At 37.8% G+C, this 23,977-nt stretch overlaps 2 protein-coding genes across 2 annotated transcripts; one reads left to right on the plus strand and one right to left on the minus strand.

Moving 5' to 3' along the window:
- Positions 1 to 77: 77 nt before the first annotated feature.
- On the plus strand, positions 78 to 5,607 carry LOC146468769 (thymidine kinase, cytosolic-like). The gene is made up of 7 exons (XM_085124143.1): positions 78 to 269; positions 363 to 394; positions 535 to 648; positions 1,889 to 1,982; positions 2,989 to 3,078; positions 3,273 to 3,392; positions 4,424 to 5,607. Exons 1-7 carry the CDS (start codon positions 102 to 104, stop codon positions 4,535 to 4,537), a joined length of 732 nt encoding a protein of 243 aa, XP_084980269.1. The 5' UTR covers positions 78 to 101; the 3' UTR covers positions 4,538 to 5,607.
- Positions 5,608 to 10,817: 5,210 nt separating this feature from the next.
- On the minus strand, positions 10,818 to 23,252 carry LOC146468770 (forkhead box protein K1-like). Its single transcript, XM_085124139.1, has 6 exons — positions 22,829 to 23,252; positions 22,530 to 22,712; positions 17,912 to 18,230; positions 16,331 to 16,524; positions 15,088 to 15,575; positions 10,818 to 12,330 (listed from the first exon to the last, which is right to left on the minus strand). Exons 1-6 carry the CDS (start codon positions 23,185 to 23,187, stop codon positions 11,984 to 11,986), a joined length of 1,890 nt encoding a protein of 629 aa, XP_084980265.1. The 5' UTR covers positions 23,188 to 23,252; the 3' UTR covers positions 10,818 to 11,983.
- Positions 23,253 to 23,977: the final 725 nt, after the last annotated feature.

Here is a 23,977-nt window from a genome sequence, read left to right on the forward strand (position 1 = left end):
CTTGTTCTTCGTTGCCAGTGCTTAGCAACCACATAAAGTCTTCACCAGCTCTACTCCTCGAACTGTATCCGGGTGGACTGGGTAAACTATACATAACCGCGATGTTTCGGCGCGAATTTTGTAAAAATTTTGGCGCCTTGTTCTCGTTAACGAGGCCTTCATCAACGCTTCCCCACAAGTCACAAGCAACGAAAACTTGCAAAATGTCTTTGGTTACGATTTCAGGCATGGAAGTGCACAGTGTTATGAATACAAGAGGTCAAATTCAGGTGATATGATGTCCAAGATGGCGGTTTTCCCGTTCTAATTTGTGTGACTTGAAATTTACAAGCTTGTCCATTGTTTTCTTATCTTGATTGTAGGTCATCTTTGGGCCAATGTTTTCGGGGAAAACGTAAGCTCTTAGCTTATAGTTGTTGTTATTTCTTGATCGAAATCTATACATTTATAGTGTTTTTCTGAAGGCTTTCTGGATTCTGGATTAAGCGCTCTGTTCACTACTTCACACGTGTATTTTCATTGTCTTTCAAACAGAACTGAATTGCTTAGGAGAATCAAACGATACCAGATAGCAAACCACTCTTGTATGGTGATAAAATACGAGAAAGATAACCGCTACGACGCTGATGGAGTAGCTACACACGATAGGTGAGAAAATCGAAGATCACATTCATTCACTGTTTAACTCGTGTTCGATGGTCAAGAAACTTCCAACTTTTCTAAAAATCTAAAAAAAAAACTTGTCGTTTGTCTTTGTCGCGTTCTGTGATGTATTTTTGTAGTCTGTTATGCTACCATTTTTCTACTTATATTGTAAATGCTAAGCTTATCTATTAAGCTAGCTTTTTCCCCGCGCCATTGGTGATATAAAATCATGGACCCCTAAAGAGCTTAATTAAAACATTATCCTTTTGACATTTATAAATTAACCAATTCCAGCGGATATTTACATGATCTGTTGTTTACTGAATAAAATTATATGCTATAATAGATAGGAATTTACATGAAATTTTGTATCCTCTAGATAAAGTTTATACAAAGTTCAACATCATCATCATCATCATTATTATTGTTAAACAGTGGAACTCCAACATAACAAACGCTCTCGGAACAAAGTCCCTTGCATAACAAACAATTATTATTGTTGTTCATTCAAGCTGCAGTGAAATCTGTGGAACAGAAGCCTGATGTAACAAAATCCCCATTATAATGAACAGAACCTGTGATCAGGCTTGATTTTCATTTCACTTGGTAACCATTCCGATGGGTGATCCAAATAAGAATAAATAAGAGTGCTGATATAATTGAGTCTGATCACAGGTGATAATGAACAAAGTCCAGGATCCCAATCTGCCTCACACATTATTTAATATCAGTAGGTGCAGGGTTCTTGTTAGGGGTAGGTAACCGGTTGTTTTTATCGTCTATTCATGTGAATGTTACCAGCTATTGTGAAAAAATGTTTCCAAAATTATTAGCACTGCTTTCAAAATTCATCAATTTTTGAAAAAAACTTGTCCTTGTTTTGAGAATTTCCTTTCCGTAAATAATATAAAAACATCCGGCGGTTAATGTCACGTTGAAAATCCATCACCTGTAAAGAAATCACTCTTGGTTTGAGCCTTTTATATATATATTTTTTTTTTTCGTCGATAATAACGCTGACTTCAAGTCTCGCCATGTCTGGTTTCCATTCTTCCTGTGGCCATCTCGCTTCCATCCAGGGAGACATTAACAAGATGGCAACCACCTGGTACTTCAAATTTATTATTTCCTTCCATAAATCTTAGCAGGAACCCCAAGATGACGTCAGAGATATCTTTCACTTTATTCATGTTGTATTACTCCTTGGCTAGTCCTAATAATTTACTTTTTCATCCTACCACAGACAAACTCTTAGGGCCTCTGCCTGCTCAGTGTTATCCCACTTAAAAAGAAAAGCTATGGATTATTCTGTCTTAGGAATTGATGAGGGCCAATTTGTAAGTCTTATTTTAAATGTTTTAAAATTTTTGCATCCTGGGAAAGAACCATACCCCCTCCCTTCCACCCCACTCCTTTGCTTACCTTCCCTAATAAGTACTTTTTAATGACTTTTGAAATCCACCCCCATCCCTGCTATGAATATTTTTGGGAAGTTCAGTTAATAAAGTGTTGTGTACAGCACCACAGTAGTCCTATAGCCTGTAGCTATTAACCATCATTGAGTGCAGGAACTGGGAAAGACTGACACAGTGACCCCTTCGTCAGCTTCACAATTATTCATTGTGGTGTTCCAGAAAATATCCATCCTCCCCTCACAGAAGGCTTTTTATTTTGTACCCCCATCCCCCCAGGAAATTCTTGTACAGCTCCATATTTTTAAGATCCCCTCCCCCTAGTAATTTCCAATGACCTTCCAAGGGGTGGGTATGGAATTTTTCTGGAACTGCACATTGCTCACAAGGCATAAGCCATAAGCAGAAGCCATTCTCTTCCAAGAGAGATGGTTGGCTCTTTCTATTATTTTGTGGAAGTATGGAGGTTCTGATACTTGTTCACTGGACAAGAAATCTGAAGGTCAATATTTTACTCCTTGCCCTGCTCTCTGTCATTTACTTGTGTTGTTTAAGTAAACGCACTTCGCTTCAAAATACCTTGATATCTTGGTGCAAGTACCGAGATTTAAAATTATTTTTTGTAAGAAATGCTGACTAACCTATGATCTCCAGGCTGTTTTTGCATTGTTGTTACATTATTTTATGCTTGTTGCTCACTAAATTTCAGCCTCTAGTCTCACAGAAACAACTGATCAATCACAAGTTAAACCCTGACAAAATTGTGAGCAAGGGAGAGGGGCTGGTGGTTTGTTGGCCAAGGGTGGTAACATTGCAATGACAAACATTAAATTCATCCAGATGGAGCATTAATGCTTCCAGTTTAATTAACATTGCAATAATTTCTGGTCCACTACTAAGACTTGTAGTTTATTCTAGTTTTGCTTTTTAGTTTCCAGACATTGTGGAGTTTTCAGAAGAAATGGCCGGTCTTGGAAAAATTGTCATAGTTGCTGCATTGGATGGAACGTTTCAGCGAAAGGTTACATTATTACATTTAAAGGGATAATATCATCACACAACAATAATTATTTAATAAAACAGTGACAAGAGACATGATACACAGTAAACATAAAGTTTGCTTGTGGTTAAAATCTGTTTTATAAACTCTTTCCAAGGATCCTTTTAAACTTTACAACGTTTTATGTAATGGGTGTATTTTGTTGATTATTGTAGGCATTTGGACCTGTTTTGGATCTCGTTCCTCTAGCAGAAAGTGTTGTTAAACTTAATGCAGTTTGTATGCACTGCTATAAGGATGCTGCTTTTACAAAACGATTGGGATCAGAAAAAAAGGTGAGGAATTCAACATATTACTGGAAAAATATCTTTGGATCATAATGGAATAAAAGGGGTCTTTTGCAAGACAAAAAACAATAATAAGTTCAATAGAGTACGCTACATTGTGCAGTTCCAGAAAACATTCATACTCCTCCACATAAGGTTTTTTGTTTTGCACCTCCCCTCCCCCCAGGAAATTCCAGTTTAGGATCATACCTGGGTTCATACTTTGCTTCTACAGTTTTGGCTTTTAAGATCCTCCCCCTAGGAATTTCCAATGACCTTCCAAGGGTTGGGTATGGATTTTTTCTGGAACTGCACATTACCGTGCATGATCGATATTTAGCTACTGAAGGTACATCGACCAGGGGTGGTTTTCATGACCTCACAGCCACATGAAAATATTGGAAATTAGAAAAGTGGCTTCCTGTGGAAGGAGGAAAATTGAAGAGCCCAAACCACAAAAAAAAAAATAATAATAATAATAATAATAATAATAACCAATAAATATTGTAGCACAACATCTGGGATAAAAGCTGGGCTTTGTAAAATAATGTACTTTTGACGCAGGTGAATGCCTTCACCAATACCCTGCCTAGTCCACTTGAAGCATATGGGCAACCATTTTTATTCAACTTGTTTCACAACAAAGATTGCTTTACAAGTTTTGATATTTACAATCTACTTGCAAATGCTGCCCTTTTGCTTGGCCTTTGAAATGCTCTTACACAAGGAAACCTGTTGTACTACTTGCAGTGCAATGTCATTGTGATTCAAGTTGTGGTTGAAACTGGGTAGCAGCATCCCTGTGTGCATTGCAGGAAAAGCCCTTGAGTATTCCACTTTTTGCAGTGTTGCAAAATACATTGGAGCTGTAACATTTCTAAAACTTGCTGTTATGCAATGCTCATCAGTCCATCTGGTGGCTAATCCCATCATGCTATCTACACTGTACTACTACAAAACATATTGCAAAAGCTGCTCCACCTACATGAAATATCATGTATAGATTTGTTTCATGACTAACAAAACTTTTTTTCTGGCAGGTTGAAGTTATAGGTGGGGCTGATAAATACATGGCTGTCTGCAGAGATTGCTATCACTTTTCTTCTGTCCATGAAGTGCTTGCTGGTGCTCCAATTAAAAATGGCTTCCATTAGAAGTAGTAGATACAACCTCTGTGATATGTACTATTCTTAATGTTATATTTGTACATTCTTATGCAAAATGTTTCTTCTAAGATTTTCAATATAAACTATCCAATTTTTTCTGAGGTAATTGTTCAAAAAACATTTAGTGGGCATTTCGTTTTGCAAAATAATGTTTAAAAAGATTCTACTGTAGGGCAGTAAAAATTTTACAAGGTAAGAGTTTTTTACATTGTTACACAGAAAAAAAATTTTTTAATGCTAATGTTTAGTTTCAGACTTACACAGCTTTGCTACAGCTGTATTGCTTTCTTTAGTTTATCAGATTTTTTGCAGTTGTGTACATAATTCATATTGTTTAGATCATTCTAATCATTGCAGTTATACTTCAAACTTACACCAACACTGTTGCAAGAAGCCATGAATTAAAAAAAAGTAAAATTTTATTTTTCTCGTTGTTTGTAAGTTCATGGTGTTTTCTTATTGAAAAAAAAAATAACTTGCTTCATTCTGTCTCCTAACCTAGATGTATAAAAATTATGCACCTCATTAATGAACAAAATGCTGGGAGTTGTACTGACTTGTAACCCATCCAATAACGAGTAGTAATACTCTCAGTTCCTTCATGCTGCAGCAATCAAATCAAAATGCTACTGTTGGTTTAGTCTTAAACTTTGGAGTTTGCTTTTAATCTGATCAAATATTTTCCAGTATTATTAATTCAGGGGAAGTAAGTGGTTTATTTGGGCAACATTAAAATATATTTTATTAATCAAATAAGAAATTACCAATGTATTTAAGGCAAGAAACTACATGTACCATGATTTCATGTTTTATATTTTACTAGTAAACCTGCTTAGCACTTACCGGTAAATTATTGCACTTTTACAAATTATTAATAAATAAAATTAACCGTTATTTTAGAGTACCAAAATTATCTCAAGTGCGGGTCTTTTACAACATAGTTGATTATAAAGAGCTGTTGTAGTACATGTACACCTGTAGTTATTGTGTTTTGTAACAATTATAATTCTATATTTATGCTTGGTTCACATTAAATTTATACATATAAAAAGAAAGAATGCACTTGTGTCATTTCTCCAACTTCTGATTTTTCAGTAGCTTCAAGGTCTTCACTTTGGACTGCACACATAACCTTCAATTTTTTTTTAATAAGTCTCCTCAGTCAAGCTTTTATTCAATTTTTCTTGCTCAGAGCGAAATTGTTTTCAGACTTTTTTTCAGGTATGCAACTTTTTTTTTATCAAAAGCTACCTTAAAATTAGAGTTCTTTTCAGTTGATTCTCAAACCAACAACAAATCAGTTTAACCCTTTGAGCCCTCACAGTGATCAGCATCAAATTTCTCCTTGTAAATATCAATGCTTATTCAACCCTTGAGGTCATGAGAATTAAGGATGTGATCACCAAAGGTGAATTTTTTTTTTTATAACTTCTCTTTAGAACTTTTATAAAAAAGTATGGTGACAAGATAGGAGAATTTGTTCTTTGATATTAGGGGTTAACGGGTTTGTTGCAGATGCAAACAACAATCAGATCTCAAAGTAATAGTGAAGTTACCAGTAACTCAAACAAATCAAGAATTGTGCTGTATAATATATAGCCTTCAAAGAAACAAAAATTGACAAATGAAAGTGATTGTGGCGAGACATTTGTCACCATCTGTTTATATAACCTTGCCCTAAATTTTTTTTACCATCCCAAATTTGTCATCCTCTCTACTCCCATTCTGTTCAACTATTCACCATCTTACAACTGGAACAAGACAAATTTCTTCAGGAAAGCTGACTGTAAAATTACAAATGTAAGCCTTGTTCCAAATATCCCCCCAAAAATCCCCAACACAAATATTCTTCTGGGGATAAATCCTGCTCCCAAAATAATAATTATAAACTCATGGTCCAAAACGTCTTCAAAAGAATGTATTCCCAGAGCTTACATTTGAAATTTTATGGTATGCACAGTTTCCTTCAGCTATCCTTCAAAGCTGTGAATGGATATTCAAGGGAACACTTTTCTGTGGTACTGTTTATTACACTTGGTACAAAAAGATCACCGCTTGTGAGAAGCATGTGGACAAACTGTTCAGTACAGTAATAATTTATTGGTTCTAACCTTACAGTTTCTCAAAGTCTGTTTTAGAGTCTGTACTGGATGAAACCTACTGAGCAGTACTTTCCTGGGATGCTGTTTAAAATATGCTGCGCAAGTTGATATTAATTTTTGAACACTAGAGTGTGACCATTGAAATACAAGCTATTGTATCCAGTAGCCACGGCGGCTGAAGAAAAAGCCGGAAAAGGTATCTGCTATTGCAGGCTTTATGTCCAGCAGTTCTTTTTCATGGTTCAACCAGCATTTATTATGCTGTGATACCTGGTTCTGACAAAAACGTAAACATTCCGTTTCCAACATAGGGTTTGCCTTGTTAGGTCCATGAGTCGTCCATCTGCTTAGCCCAGTTCACCTACCAACTACATTCCCTCTTGTTGGAATATAATTAAGCCATTTTCTGTGAGTTTGAAGAAAGTTTCTAAATAAACAAAGTTTGTGTCTGCAGATGAAATTTTAACATTCTAAAGAAAGCACTGATCAGCACTGTATCAGGGCCGTACATACTGGGGGAGGGGCAAGGGCTGCCTCCGCCAGGAAAACTGAATTTCTTTCTAACCTAGTGTTTGAGTTTGCCGAGCTATTTCTTGCAGCTATATTGGTCCGAAATCACAAGAAAATTGACTAATTGACTGAAAAAATCTCCCTTCAATGTAAATTCAATGTGTTAAGTTTTCTTTAAAGGTCTTAGAGGCAACGTTCAGTGTAGGGGAGAAAACGAAAACCTCCAACTAGAAACCCTGTCTCTATACGGGAGACCCCTGTGAGGGGTGTGTGGAGTTTGCCCCACACCACCCCCCCCCCCCCCCCACCTCCCTCTGACATAAAATCCTAGTTATGGCCCTGCCTATTCTGGTGGTAGTTTAATTCATTTCCAAGTTTGGATGAAATTCTGAAAATAATTATGGCCAATGCATGGCACACCACAACGCTAATGTGATTCTAATGACAAAACCCAAGTGTGACCAATGCATTCCAGTAGAAGTTGTAACAAAATAACACGTAGTGGTACTGCAATTCATTTTTCTAAGACACAAAATTTTACAATCTTGGTCACAATTCTGTACCAGTTGAATATGTTAGGAGGTACAGCACACTAAGCAAAATCAACGCAGAAATGAAACAACATGAAATATGAGTACCATCATGACCAAGGACAAGAAAAGGAACAAGTTGAGAATCACCATAAAACAAATTGGGGCAACACTTTTCCCTTCAAAAGGTTCATTTAATGTTCAATAACATCATTCACAAACACGTTTTTAGACTGATCAAGCTCAACAGTTTACTGCATTCAACCATTTCAGGCCAAAGAAGTCCATCCGAGAATCTTGTTTTATCTTGCAAAATAATTTTTTTTAATAAGTTACCTATTATAACAACATTAAAATGCTGACAACCTGGAAATTAGGACTGCTGCAACAGCAAGGTTGAAAGGCTCTAGGAAATGTCTGTTCAATGACTTTGAAGCCAAAAAATGTTTGTAAAATTTAAGTTCTTGCTTAAGCTTTTTCTGGTTTGAAGTCTTTCAGTGATAACTTAAACTTTGGTAATACATAGTTAACAAATGAAGAAAGTTTCTTCAATAACAAAAAATGTAAGACTTTCAGCAAAACAGTCCAATAATTGCCACTTGAAAGGTTCTATCCCCAACCCCCTCAATTAAGTGCAGCATATTGCTCATTGTGATGTGAGAAAGCAACACCAGCAGTCTCATGTAATTAATGGAGTCATTTAAACATTGTAGACAAAAAGTATAAGCATGGTTTGAGGAATTCTAATTTCTGCAAGTCTGTTCACATACAAATTTTTCACAAATTATATGGGAAGCTCTGAAATTAAAAGGCATGTTATAGTTTTATTATATGCTAATAGAACTAATGGTGACATGACTTAATCTTTATGGCCAGCAGCTTTTCATTTTCAAACTGAATTTGATTAGTTGTGACACTCACAGTTTCATGAAATACTCCGGGATAAATTTTTAAATGAAAAGTACAGATGTAAGTTAGCACTCTTTATAGGGCAAGACTGCTCGCTTGAATGGTTAATAAAAAATGGTTAATTGATAAAATTATTTGCTGCACGCCCCCTACCTTTTTAAGAAATTAAGTCTTCTATGAGACATTGGCAGAAAAATTGTGACTGCAAGGCCCATGAAACATCCAAATTTGCAACAAGGTACATGTGGATGGTTTACTTTCACATGAAGATAATTTACAGTTAGTCTGTAAGGTAAATTTCCAAGCAAACTCTGTACGAAAGGTGTTGTTGAAAGATGCAAATGAAAACTTAATGTCACATGGCTTCTTTGACCTGATGTAATCTCTCAGCTCATAAGCAAAGAGGAAAATAACAATATAATGTCAGCATCCAAAAGAAAAGACGTTTTTGTGTGCTTCCTTCCCTTTAGAATATTTATTATTTTTTGAATAGCTGCACAAACCGAAGCAACCAAAGTGACACAGACTGGCAGGTAATTTGGCAGCTACTGCTAAGTACCTTTTCTCCCTCACAGCACCCTATTAGCCCCAGTATCAAAGTGTACATTCTCTTCACTGTTCACCACAAATTTTGTATGGTACTAGTTTGAGGAATTTGTTTAAACCTTAAAGCTCATTTCCTTCATTCACATGACCAACATTGATCAAGTAGAGCTACAGCTTGACAGTTGCCTCAAGAGTCCAAAGTGATATTGAAAAATCTAAACTTTTCAACAGTCTTATGGTATCTAGGGTAAACTGACAAAGCGCATTTCTGAATGTATAGTAAACTCCTGCTACGTTGACCACTGGCTACCTTGAACAACCTTAACAGAAACCTCCACCCGTTTTCCTTGGATATTGTTCACAGTAATTTAGTTGTTTCTGGCTGTCTCAAACCCCTGCTTTAAGGCCACACAAACAAACAAACAAAATAATGCAGTTTTTAAAGACTGAGACAAAATAAACTCAAGCAAGCCAGTCAGTTTTTTCTTTGTCAAACTCATTGACTACTGGTAACACAAGGTTTTGTTAGTGTTGAGAGGGCTGAAAACTAACATCAGCCAATCAGAATTCTCATTAATCACCACTCCAATGATCAGATTGGATAATTTCCTAAAGGATCTTGCACAAGGGTTTCTCACTTTTTATGGCTTACTTTTGTAAGAAAAAATATTATAACAGACTTAATCCTTTAAGCCCCAACAGTGATCAGCATCAAATTTCTCCTTGTAAATATCAAAGCTTATTCAACCCCTGCGGTCATGAGAATTAAGGATATGATCACCCAAGGTAAATTTTCTTGATATTTTAATATCTTCTCCCCAGTATTTTTTATAAGAAAAGTATGAGAACAAGATAGAAGAATCAGTTCTTTGATATTAGGAGTTAAAGGATTGGAATTTTTTTATTCTTTCTTTCTCTCCATCACTAGCTTCAGAGCCACTAGCCCCATGTTCATGGTGTCTTTCCTCCTGCCAGGGATTTTGAGACTTCTCACATTTTTCAGTTGTGTAATAGATCTCTTATTAATTCAGTTTGCTCAGGACCATACTGGTGCCTTTGATCTTTGTCAAGACACACGGGCCAAAATTCTCCCAGTACAGTCCTCACATTATTTTGGTTAATAAGGTATTTTAAATATTAATATTATAATATCAAACGTTACTAGCCATGATCAGGTAAGGAAAATTGTGAGCAGACCTACTTGGGATAACTCAAGGGAAAGGGTTGGAAACAAGAAAAAAAAAATAGGGGGCGGGGCAATGTTTTGCTTACAACAAGTCTGTTTGACCTCACAGGGTGATTTTCAGAATCAAGATAATGAAATAATAGCCCCTTGAAAGGTATTTAAATAAATAAAAAAAAATACATGTGTAAACTAAGAAAATTAATGATGATCTGCAAAACATTTAACCATCTATGAGCCTTAAAACATTATCATCATAAAGATCTTTTTCCACACAAAAAAAGCAATTACAATAGGTGTTGTGTACAACCTTCATCAAAATCACCTTAGTCTATAAAATGTGTTGGAAATTAATTCTTTTGTTATATATGCTGATGAAAATGAAAAAAAAATTACTTTTGGGACTGCAGTGTCAACTGACTAATGACAATTGGTGCCCTCTGCATAAATTAACATTCCAATTCTTTTGTACAATATAACTTGAAACATTGTTCAGTCTACTTTCAAATACTTTTAATTCATTTAAGTTTAAGTTCCAAATTTAACACCAAAACAAAGCCAGGAAAGGTAGCAAAAGTTCAAAGTGATTAGCTTGCACTTCATAGCTTTCACCACACAAAACCAAAATGAATGGTGTAAACTTAACTTGCATGCAATTGTCAGCTTAAAACCTGTCTCGAGTTTCACATTGGCTACTGAACTATCAAGAAAATTAAGTTCCACAGAAAACAAAACTTCCTTGATGGGCCTCCATAATCCATTACTTTGTAAATCTGTTTGTACTCTTGAAAAAACTTCCATTTTCAATCAGAAAAATCCTAAGGGTAAGGTGAGGCAAGTATTTTTTCCGAAATATTTTAGTTAAGTACTATATATAGTAGAAATTCATGGAATTCCTGTCCTGTTTAAGTCACCCTTACACTACACTACACATATAACATAATAACACCATCTTTCTGAAATCTGTTAGGACAGCCACAAACATACTTAACAAAATAATATTACCCATAGCAACAATGTCTCCCAATCTGTTGTGTAGATCCAGCCTACTTTGTCCATAAATATCACACTTGCAGCAGAACACATAATCAGTGTCCAAACAAAATTACAATCACAATTCAGTTCAAAGGTCTTAATAATTGTAAAATGATCCTCCTTTTTCTCTGTTAAAGGATTATCTCTCTATCTTGAACAGCACTGTATATACTGAACAGCTCCTTGTGTTAGAATGACATGTTCATGTTCTTGGTTTTCATAAAATTCTTTGTTATCGGTGGTATCTATTAACCAAGTTCAATCCTCTCATAATAACATTATCACTTGAACACCACCAGAAGTCACGATTACTGTCACCTCTTTTACACAATGGATGACACTAACATGAATGTGTGAAAGGAGAGTGATGACATCAAAATAATCTGATGAATAAAGAATCCATTGGTTTGTGTCAAACCTGCGTATAATCATGCATGTGTAGTGTCCAATGCTTTAAGCATCCCTCCACAAGAAACCAGCCATGGCTTTAGCCACACCTTCTGTGTTGTAACAACTAAATGCATGCTACATCATTCTGTGTTGTGGTTTCCAAGAGCAAACTATCGTAAGTGATGTGCAAGGCAACAATACAAGGACCGACACGTGTTATCCCTTAGCGTTAGAGTTTATCTTGATCAGCAGTCTCTGCTTCACTGTTCTGCCAAACAGCATTTTGCTGCGCTAATTTTTGTCGTTTGATTTCTGGTTCCTCATCAGCATTAGCAAGTGCCTGACCAGCGCTCAGTGCCCGCTTGGCACCATTCATTGCCAATGAAACCGCAGCAGTAGTGGCAGCCGGTGAGAGCACCCCAAGTGGGGAGGACTCAGGAGTGAGTGTTGCAGTTGATACTAAGGGGAGTGGTAAGGGGTTGGGTACTTTTTGTACTTGTGGTTTGGTGGAGCCTTCCTGTGCTGTAGCAGTTGGCGAGACAGCAGTGGGGGTGGGAATGGGTGTAAGCAGGCCACCTGAAATACAAACATCAAATTTATTAGACCTTGTTAAGGACGGTGCCTACTATTGTTACTGCGCATACGTTCTGCGCATCTCGAGATACTCGGGTTTCCTATGGGTGGTGCCTACTAATACAGGGATAATTTTGCGCGGTTTGAAACTATACGGAGAAAGCAGAACTTAGCAAGTGCTTTTGGTATCTCAAAGGAAAATTAGGGGTAACCATGCATTTTTCAGAGATAATTAAGCTTCAATTTAGGAAAAAAATCCCATACATTGCTTTATATTTTGGCGCTTTTTAGAGATATTATTGCTTAACCCATTGACCCCTCAAACGCCCGTAACCGCCCGTGCGCCGACAACCCCCGAATTTCCTGAAACGCCCGAGACCGCCCGTCCAAAATGGCGGCTGGTTTTTCGCCTCTCTACCTCCCCCTGGTGGCTTTTTCGTTATTTTGTTGTCATGGAGATCAAAAGAGATGGTTAACCAATCAAATGCCATCTTCTGCGCATTTTTTGACAGGTCATGTCAAGCACCACAAGGTCAGTAAAAAAAAAATTTTTTTCGTCGCGCGAGGCAATTGAAATTTACAAGACAATGGTGAATGCGTTAGAAAATGAGCGGCGCTTTTTGGGGACTTGGGGGATGAAGAAAGCTTTGATGGGTTTATGGAGGAAGGATCTAGTAGTGACGATAATTCGGATTTAGATTTCGAGGGCCTAGACGCTGAAGAAGACGAAGAGGATGCTCCTGATCAAGAAGAAGCCCAAGTTCCACAGCCAAGCCATTGACAGACGACGAAGAAGAAGAAGCGAGATGGACGGCTCACCTCTCAGATGTTCAAGTTCCTCCGTTCGTGGCAGCTTCTGGTCCTAATATAGCCTTAGATAATCCTTCCGAATTAGATGTCTTTTTGAATTTTTTAGGAGATGGTTTGTGGGATAGAGTTGTAGAGGAAAGTAATCGCTACACGCAGCAAAAGTTAGGCGATCGATTTGCTAGTTTTCATCAAATCACGCGCGCGGAATGAAAGGCTTTTATCGGGATAAATTTGATCATGGGGATAAATCGCCTCCCAAATTACGCTTTATTTTGGTCTAACGATTATTTTTTGGCAACCAGGGTATCAAAAGGGTAATGACTAAGAACAGGTTTGAGGAAACAAGTCAATATTTGCATTTTAACGATTCAACTAAGGAGCCCGCTCGCGGTGCTGACAATTTCGATCGCCTTTTCAAAGTCAGCTAAGCGCCGCAAGACTGAAAATTTGTCGGTCGCCCCAGAAAATATTGGGAAGCATTTTATTGTTAAAATTGAAGGTAGGAAGAAAGTTTGTGTGCATTGTAAGAGGGTGGGTAGGAAAACAAGTGGGGGGCGTTCAGTAGAGACACACTTTTCAGTGTTCACAATGTAGTGTAGCGCTTTGCAAAACTTGCTTTCTTGACCACGCGGCTTGAAATTGCATTCTTTATCCCGAGTCCCTATCTTCGACGCAGCGATCTATGAACTATCGGTGAGTTTCAAATGGATATAGGATCATGATTTCATTGCATTTTGGCCTAATCAATATTTGAGATCTTTTCTTGGTAAATAACCTTTGGCCGCTAATAGTGACACGTTTCACTAGTTTGCAATTCGCTGCGAATTCTTTTTCAATGATGCGTAGAATATAGTATTTTGAATCTCATTTTGGATTGGACCGGTCACACAATTTTGGCCTTTATTTGGCACGATTTTAGTTTTTATTTAGCGTCTTTTGTCACATTTTGGCTGCCGAATTCTTTATCTTGTAAATAAAACTTGTTTGGAATCTCTACTTGCTTGTTTTGTCGTTCCTTGCGCTGCGTGAGTTTTTGTTTGCGATGCGATGCGTTTGTACTTTGCTTTTCACGAAGAGTTTTCGTGCGGCTCGAGCCATTCTCTCCTTCTCTTATCCTTGCCTGCCTTTAAATGGCCTTGAATCTGTAAGAAAACTTCAATAAATACTGTTAAAATTCATATTTGATGTATACAACAGTGATTTTACCCATTTTCGGTTCTTGACATGACCTGTCTTGACAGTTTTATGCGGCCGCTAATTATTCATATTTGGAGCTCGCCGCGCGTAAAACACAAAAAAAAATTATTTGATTTGTGCTTTTCTCCCTGTCCTATATGTCCATGCATCATATGATAAAATTTTTACACTTTCCGGCAGCAGAATTCCTCCTCTTTCGGGTGAGCTTTGCTTTGAAACCTGACCCCGTCTATAATGCTACTGCGCATATGGTTTATTTCAAGCGTTTGGATCACGCAGTCTTTACTCCAAAATTTCTAGGAAATTAGCATAATGTCACGCGTCACACTCTCAGGGGGCAATGGGTTAATCATCTCTGAAAAATGCGTGGTTACCCCCAATTTTCTTTTTGGATTCCAAGAGGCCTTGCTAAGATCTGTTTTTCCCGCATAGTCAAAGCCGCACAAAAATACTTCGGTATTAGTAGGCACCGTCCTTAACTCTACTGCTGCTGTAATATTTAGTCAGTACCCCTTGAACTCACGTAAGCTTAAGACTTTTGCTAAAAACTCAAGAAACAAAAACAAAAGAAGACCTGAAACATGTTTGATTTGCTTTTGTTTAGCTTTAAACAGAGAGGAAGAGAGTCGTTCAAGTACCACTTCAGTTGGCTCAGCTTTTAGGCTTAAGTCACAATCTGATTTTTGAGGTAACACACCCTACAAACTAAATGAATCAAAAGTTTGGGGTTTGGAACATCACAACCTCACTTACCTGAACTTGGAGCAGCAGCCCCTGCCATAAGCTGAGAAGTAACCTGTTGCTTCATTACTTGAGCAGCCAAAGGTTTATTAACAACTGCAATTTTTGACTCCAGCTGAGATGCACTCTCCACTGGCGACTCCTCCCCAGAAGATTGAGAAAATCCATTCTTCTCCACATCTGCTCCACCATTCTCCTTCACTACAGCCAACGATGACTTGATAACACTGACAGCTAAAGGTGCTCCTGCCATCTGTGATACAGCAACTGGCTGGAATGGTACTGCAGATTTAATCATTGCCTGTGGTATGGTGGGTGCTGGAGGAGGAAGCCCAGTTGGTGGAATGGTGGGGGGTGATGTTGGAGTTGGTTTGGCTTGAGATATTACTCCTTCGATTGCCTGCGCGACTGTCTTGGTGGGCGAGTTCTCACGTGACACATGACTAACAGGAGCAGGAGCATGAAACTGTAGACCATGTGTGGGTGACGCAGGGGCTGATCTGAAATAATCAAGCATAAAATGAACCATTTGAAGGATTATTGGTAATGCATTTTTGCCTTACATTCAAAATCGCTCCAACTAAGCCCTGTTTTGGTACAGAGACCAGCTAATATGAAAGAAACTTTGTTGCATATTTAATTTTTGAGGACGCAATAGCTTATTATTTTTCTGGATAATGTAAGAACATACAGAAAGGAAAGATGGATGCTTAACTGATTTCTTTTGATTTCTTTTGTTCACAACTACCAATACATTCCTTGACTTGGTTCAGTCTCGTATACAAAAGAATTCAGTTGAACATTGGTATCAATTTTAATTTTTGCTTTGAGGCAATTTGAAGGAACAGCAGGTCAGTTTTGAAGCACGTTCATCGACCCGTGCAGAGCATCTTGTTTAAAAAATTCACAAAAACTGTTGGGAACACAAAGAATTGGTCAATTATTAGAATAGTACAAATTTGCAACAAACTTGTAAATTTTTTGTGTGAGGTGGATTCCCAGAAGTGTTTGAACATGTCTGTGGCCTCCAACGATGATTTCGGATGCTGATTGCTCTTCTGAGTTAAAAGAGTTTTAAAAATACCAGTGACCGTTTCAAATAGGTCAAGAATGTTTGGCTGCGTAGAGAATACAGTAAAATATGGGAGGTCTAGGGTAGGTGACAGACACAAAAATGGCTGAGTCGCCAGCCACTTAAAAAACTTCTGTAGAAGACCAAGTTGTCCATTGGCCTGTTAAATAAACAACAGCTTACCTGCATGAAAGTTGAGAAAATGGTGGTCTGAAACATGGCACTCCTCTTTGACGCCGTTTGCGGAAAGCTTGCTCAGCCAGCTTCTGTTCACACGATGGGTCAATCCGCCAAAACGAACCCTTCCCGGGTTCATCCTGAGCACGGGGTACTTTCACAAAGTATCGATTCAAGGATAAGTTGTGGCGAATGGAATTCTACAAAAATACAAGATATAACTACAATCAATCAATAAACTTTATTTACCCTCGAATTTACAGTGTAGCACTGAAGTGCTAATATCTTCGAGCCAACTACATTAATAAATAATTTTATACCATGAACTGTGTAAAGGTCGCGTTTTGATTGGTCTAGAGGAGTGTGTGATTAGAGTATAGATGCACGATTGACGTCATCGAGTGGTGTGACCGGCGCACGTGATCAGAGTCTAGAGTCCAGCCAGAACACTGGTCAACAAAGTTTTGCAAACTGTTTTTGCGAGTAGCGGACAAATACAGGCAAATTTTCCCAGGAAAGGAAAACTGTTCAATAAAAAATTGGACAAAGACCATTGAGAGTGACCTCAACCAGGATAGGAAAACTAGAACTTTGTTGTGACGTGAAAAGTAAGCAAATATTTGTCGAAATATGTCGCCGATAGAAATCCGGTGATGGCGAGTAATCGATTACAGACCGCAGTGAAGAGACTTACATGCTGTAATATTTTGAGGGCAGGATTTCCTTCTGGAATAAAGGTTAGTTTTGAAAATATTGTTAGTGAAATTCTTTCGGATTATACTCTAATTTAGAAGATCACAATTGCATGTGTGTAGTAGTCCAAAACTGAGTTTGCTGGAAAGTTTTTGACTCAGCTCAGGCAACACGATGCTCGCTCACGAAATGTGTTGAAATGTCTTGGTTATTGTATAAAACAAATAGATTCCATTTTGCCGTGGGTCTGTACTCTGATAACGCACAGAGGACGTCAAAACGTGGTGAGAACATCAGTCACGCTACTCGCCTGCGGCTCGTAATGTACTTCTTTGTTCTCACCACGTTTTGACGTCAGCTGTGCGTTATCAGAGTACAGACGCATGGCAAAATGGAATCTATTTGTTAAATAATAAAAAGTTAATTCTATATAACAAATATAAGATAACTAACTACCTAGACATTTAACTGGCAAATTATCATGATGTAGAAAGGTTTGCAGTTCCTGCCTTTTTAAGTAAATTATTGTTCCCGTTAGGTATCAGTTGTTGAAAAGAAGCTGTGAAGCTGCTTGTACAGAACTTTCAAAATCAGGTAATTGAAAAAGGTTAGACTGCAGTAGGCCAAACTGGTGACCTAGAACATGAAGTACTTAGTGAGTTTGCTATACTAAAGGCTCCACTGTTCTAAGTTTTCTCAGTTCAGAGCTCTCTTTCCCACCCCTTCACAGGGTTTGCTTGAACATTTGGTTTCAGTAGACTACCATTGCCTTACTATTTTTTTTTTTTTTTTCATGCCAAGTACAAATGAAGATTACTATCATATGGTAACATTACCTCAATAATTCAATCTTCTTTCAAACGTTTGTTTCATTTCATAATCTACAAAACTTACCTGCCAGCCTTTGTCAGCACTGCGATAATATGGATAATTCTTGGTGATGTGAGTGTAAATACCACTTAAAGTCAACTGCTTGTCATGTGCAGACAAGATGGCTTGTACTATCAACTGCGCATAGGAAAATGGCGGCTTTCCATCATCCTTGTTCCCTTCCTCTCCTCCTCCTCCTCCCCCTCCTCCAGCAGTGTTAGGTTTTTCCTCCTCGACAGCAACCTGGGCATCTTGGGCAGCTAACTCTGCTACAGCATGTAAGTTAGGAGCGTACATGTGACTAGAACCCCCACGGGGACTGGCTGGGCACGAGTTGGGCACACTGAAAAAAGTTGAATGGTAAAGTTACATTGTTTAACAAGAAAATGTGCATGTACTATGGCTGGTGTTATGAGTCAAATGTATACTTGAGAAAGTTTGTGTACACTTTTACAGCATGCAATAATATACACAACAGCTTTCAAGTTCATCCCAACAACCTCAAGTATCTTGCAGCTGGATATCATGGTGAAACAAGGGCATGTTTTTTCATGTTTAATATTTTATAAAGGGGGGATGTACAAATGCAATACCACAAACAACGAAAGTGCAAAACAACTGACCATTCAAATAAAGCATTTGTTGCCCCTTAAATAAAAAAGCTGCAAAGTTTTTAAAACTAAAAATTAATAAAAGAATCAAATTTCTTGGCCAAATTGGCTAGGATTACAGTGGGTTATATTTAAATGACAACTCGTTAGAATTTCATCCATACTGAAAATAAAGAATTATTCAACATGTCACAAGTGTGGGAAAAAGAGAAAATCAGAAAACCTAGCAGGGTGAGCTTCAACTAAGCCATCTTTCACAGCTTACTTTTCTATTTACAAGATTTAGCATTTACAAGTTTTTGTACAATAAAAAATAGTCAGTTCACAGAAAAAAATCATTAATGCTTGAAAAATGATTGATGTAAGTCCCTTTCACTTCTGCCATCCATAATGCCCATAACAATATATTTTTGAGTTTATTCAGGAAATCCTTGAGTTTGAACACTGGAATGAACGGTACAGAGCAGTGTTTCCTGTGGTGTTTATTATGCTGTAAAAGGTGATTTTTACTTTTGAGTTTGCAATTAAAATGAAATCGTAACATGACCATTCATGTGAAAGATACTGGCAATATTTTCCTGTGGTGTTGTTTATTATGTTAAAAGGTGTTTCTAACTCTTTAGTCTGAAGTGTGTCCATTCAAGTAAACGCTATTGTGCAGTATATTCCTCGCTGTCTATATGATGCAAATTAAAACACACTACATCTTTGTTACGCGGGATGCCCTGACGGGGCATACCGTGTATAAAAACGGGTCGATTTCTTTTTTTTTTTTTTTTTTTTTTTTTTCTTCCTCGTAGCTACAAATGTGTACATTAATTTATTCATTAAACTATCCCCTCTCCTACTCGGGATGTATTGTCCTGATCGTCTTCAACAAAAGAAGGCCAATCAAAATCCTTTTTTGTCGCTTATATCGCGAAGGAGGGGACCCACTCACCCCTACCTGTGTGACGTCAAAGCATCATTTGATTTATTTATCACATCCGGATTAAATTTGGCGCTATATTGTTAACATGTTCTGGACTCAAGTGTGCCGTTTTCAAACGGAAATTTCACCATTTTGAAGCGGTGAATCGAAAGAATAACTTCTAAGAAGCACCCGACATTTAAAACGGTGGAAATTGGTGAGTTCCTGGCAAAGGAATCGTGCTTTGTTTGACAGTCTTAGACCACGACGCGAGACTGAAAAGAGGTCATTGAGAAGCTTATGTTATCGTAATGGAATTTCAAAAATTTCCAGTGAAAGTCTGGGTCACGTAATACAAGGGAAACAACGTAACGCAATTGTCGTGACTCAAACTATTCCATTAGCAAGGATAGATTTATCAATCGGCGAAGCATACAGTTGGAATAAATGAATCAGCCCCAGCATCACGCGTAATGCCAGTGTAGCAGGCATCTTGTTAAAATTGAAAATAACATCTTATTATCATATTATAAATTTCAATTCAGATTAACACAACATAAGCAATTCATTTAAATCAAACATGCTCTATGAATGTACACAAAGAAGGCACATGCTTGGCTTAGATAGAAAACATTTAATTCACATATTTTTAATTATTGAAATTTGCCTATTCAGAATAACCTGAACGCATCCTTGAAGTGGGGAGCCAATGATGATTCAGGAAAACGATAATTATTAGAATCGTTGTAGAAATTAAACCGGAATCAGCTCAGAACTCTATTCAGCAAGGATAATTGAATTAAATTTGTCTCAATTCCACCACTGTTTGAAGTGTAAACTGTGTTGTACATACCATGAGAAATGAGTCCACATCTCCTCAGAACTAAGTTGTAGGAGTGCAGCTCTCAGAATTTTCACTGGTTTTAACTAAAAGTATGTTGGCTCGAATGGCAAATATCAGGGTTCTTCAACTTGGTTTTGTACTGGTAGCAAACTTGGAAACTTCTCTCATTTTTTATCTGTGATATATGTAATGATATGTAAACTACCAATACAAATTGGATTAATAATGAAACCAGCTGCAGATTTCCCTTTAACAAATTAACCCACCTCCCCACCACCCCAACACATGCCAACAACAAACTTGGAGTTATGAACATTTTGTTTTCGTGAATTTCCTAAGACGATTAACAGTCTCTTTCTAGACAGTTGTGGGTGAGCAAAATAAACATGACGGCAAGCAAAGGGGCAAGAGCTGTTCAGCAAGACTAACACCCCAGTCCCATCCCCCTGCTTGTGTTTGCTTGCTTGTTTGATGGTATGCACACAAGGTCCCTTGATGGACCATCAAAGTAAGGGCTGCCTGTAGTTAAAGAACTTCTTTTGAAAATCCATTTCAAGGAAATTCATCATAGAATTGGTATACCTAGCCAATAAAATCAAGTGATCGCTGCCTACTTTAGTGACCAAAAATTTTTCAGCATGAGTTCTAGAACTGAAAAGTAGGCTGCATAGCACAAACAAGTGCAAAATATAACCAAGCTTGTCTTGTTTACAAACAGACATATAATGAAGTGCTGTCTGCCAAATGGCTTGGCAAGGAACAAAAATTTGCTCCACAAAATTATTTTTTAGCAATAAAACCATGTCATTTAAACTCTTTGCAATAATTAACAATTAGTCCGTGTAGCACTTAAACAAATGTACAATTTTCATTCTTTAAACCTGGCAAAACAAAATGACAAAATAATTATTTTCTTATTTCAGCACCTGATCAAACAAATATTGTGCAATCATTCCTCCAATGTTGAAATTATTCTATTTTGGATGAAAGCCGATACGATTGCAAAGCAGACAAATGTTTTTTTTTTATAATTTGACTATTTTAACTACCAATTCGTGTACTTTTGTTTAAAAATAGAACTGAGTTCACAATTCATAACAAACAGAACTGCTCTGTTGAAAACTTAACTACCAAAATCAACTCAACACACATACCCGTGCATTGTTGTTCAGGTACCCTCAACTCGACTTGAACAGAGATCTTAAGCAAAATTACCAGTAACAGCTTTTTGATTGTTGTTTTAAAACGCGTGCCAAGTGAATAAATGTACAAACTATTCAAAACATCTGTACAAATTCTAAACTGAGGGCAAAACAGACTACGTGTTTTGTTTTCCAAGTGAAAGCAAACGACGCCGCCAAAATCTTGGAACAGGGATATATTTTATTCATCTCAAGTACGGTCAGTTTTTTTTTTTATTTTTCAATTTTCAAATACTGAATCTTGCATTATCAACTGTTTTCTTTCACGTATAAAAAGCCCTTCGTTGGAGCAAAAAGTAAAATAAACATTGCCATGCGCACAGCCGCAGACATAACAAGAAACGGACAATGTGGATATCACAGGCGTTGTGGCGGAAATCATTTCCATAACATGAGGATTGCGAAACACGAAAATCAAAGAAGATCTTTGTATTTTCACTTCGCTGCCTCCTCAGTGTCAATGTTAAGTACAATAATTATGTTTGAATATTTCACAACAAACCAAAAAAATGAAAGTTCCACCAGCGACCAGAATGGAAATGAACGCTGGAGATTTCTAGCGAGGAGCATGTCTACTTAGCATTTGACCTCGTTTGTGGCAAAATCAAGAAAAAGAAAAGAAACTGGCCACAACACGTGGCGAAAACAATAAATCAAACCTATCTTTACTCAAAATTCCTGAGTTTTCGCAATCTATGAAGGGAAACTGGATTGGGACCAAGTTACGATCACGCATGAACAACTACTATTGACCTCAAAATATTTTTGTGCACGTAGGCATCAAAAAATAAACAAGTGGTTTATTCGTCGAGGGGTATATTAGTTTCGATAATAATCGACCCCTAAAAGTTTTTCCAACCAGACAGGCTACAGTGAAATAAGTATGAACCTGAAATGTGGACAAATGCGTGTGTACAAAGCATTAAAAATGTCAAAGCAAGTTCACAACAAACTATCTTATGATAAAGGAGCGAGTAACTGGAACCTACTCTTTGCTATGACCAGGGTCGATTACCATCGCTAACAACGCAACCAAAACGACAAATCCCGACACATAACAAGAATGCTTCGTTACCTTATTGTGCCCGTTGGAGAAGGAACTGGTGAAGCGAAGTTAGAATCTGATTGCGGGATGTTTATTCGTAGCGGTGGTAGAACCTTTGTTCGAGGTGGACTCGGCACACGTTTCGGGGTCTTGTCACTAACAAGCGACGTAAACCGAACTTTCACATTTGTCGACGGAAATCGCAAGACACAACTGAAAGAAACAAATCAACAAAATTTCACGTCATGAAAGGCGAACCATAAAAGAAGACTTGTCCGCAGAAACTTAATGAAACATTACACGACGAAGTGTAAAGTTTGTATACATACACATCAGGCAATTTCAATGGTGGTGCTCCCCGTCTGTGGAAAGTTCCGTCAACAAATATTCCGTTCTTGCCGTTGCAGCTAAGATAGAAATCCGGATTTTCATATTTCAACTGCAAGTGCTTTCTTGAAACGAAACTGGAATGTCCCATGTTGACGTCCACGCTGCCAAGACTGCTGTTTCGCCCGATGATAATCCGGCTCTGTCGAACCAAATATTCGAACTCGCGACCTTCAAGTTTTGCTATGGGAGTAACGGTGTTCACACCGGTCCACAACTGCCTTACAGGATTAACAGCGCCTGATTTTAGAGCTAGCAGTGCTAAAGCATCGCTCTCCTGATCTTGGCTTGGCGAAGACATCTTCCACTGACAGCCACGATTCCAATTTCCCTTGCGTTGCACAAGAAAACGGATCAAAGCAAAACAACAACACGAGGAGAAACATACGGGAATTCCGTAAACCAAAACTCGCCAAATTTGGGCATCATAACCAAATTTGGAAGTACTTTATATCTGGCAACGGGCGGGTCCATTTGGTCCAGATTTTCTCAGTGGAGGTAACCCAGACAGTCCACCTTTCTGCAAACAGAACATGAATGCACGCAAAGATGCGCAGCCCAGGAGAGGACAAAATTTTGCGAGGCAGGCGTGCTTCTTTCGCTCGCCCTCGAGTTTCGCCTTCGCGCTTCGCGTTTCGCGTGTGGCTGTCTCCAAGACAAGTCATTAACCAAACGAGCTAAAAACAGATTTCTCGTTTGGAACTGTTGCTCATTGACCCTTATTGTTTTCATCGAGTTTAGACTTTCAAATCATACAAACTTTCCCATTACGATTTGGGCACCTTTCAAGCCTAAAAGGTTAAAATAAAAGGGGGCTTAGCTTGTCAGTTATTTCATCTCACTAAATTCCACGCGAAAGCTCGGATTAACTGGATCGGAAAAAGAAGGCAAATAAAAAAATAAACTCTTTTAATGAATTTGAAGACATTGAGGTCAAAACCGGCATAGCACAATTGTAAAGTTACTTCACTGGCCCAATAAAATGCTGGCAAGGCACGCTGCAGAGTCCCCTTGTTCAAAGTCCGATTAAGCTAAACCTGGATTAACGAGAACTTTGATTTGAGTTTAATTATTGGAACAATAAAGATGTT

The sequence above is a fragment of the Pavona decussata genome, unplaced genomic scaffold (assembly GCF_977016875.1).
Source record: "Pavona decussata unplaced genomic scaffold, jaPavDecu1.1 SCAFFOLD_129, whole genome shotgun sequence".
In the NCBI taxonomy this organism is placed as follows: Eukaryota; Metazoa; Cnidaria; class Anthozoa; order Scleractinia; family Agariciidae; genus Pavona; species Pavona decussata.

Coding starts and splice junctions, on each gene's coding strand:
- LOC146468769 (XM_085124143.1), top strand. CDS start 102: ATGTTTCGGCGCGAATTTTGTAAAAATTTTGGCGCCTTGTTCTCGTTA. Junction 270..362: donor ATACAAGAGGTCAAATTCAG/GTGATATGATGT, acceptor TCTTGATTGTAG/GTCATCTTTGGGCCAATGTT. Junction 649..1,888: donor GGAGTAGCTACACACGATAG/GTGAGAAAATCG, acceptor ATCCTACCACAG/ACAAACTCTTAGGGCCTCTG.
- LOC146468770 (XM_085124139.1), bottom strand. CDS start 23,187: ATGTCTTCGCCAAGCCAAGATCAGGAGAGCGATGCTTTAGCACTGCTA. Junction 18,231..22,529: donor TCTCCAACGGGCACAATAAG/GTAACGAAGCAT, acceptor AACTTTTTTCAG/TGTGCCCAACTCGTGCCCAG. Junction 16,525..17,911: donor GTGCTGACAAAGGCTGGCAG/GTAAGTTTTGTA, acceptor GTATTTTTGTAG/AATTCCATTCGCCACAACTT.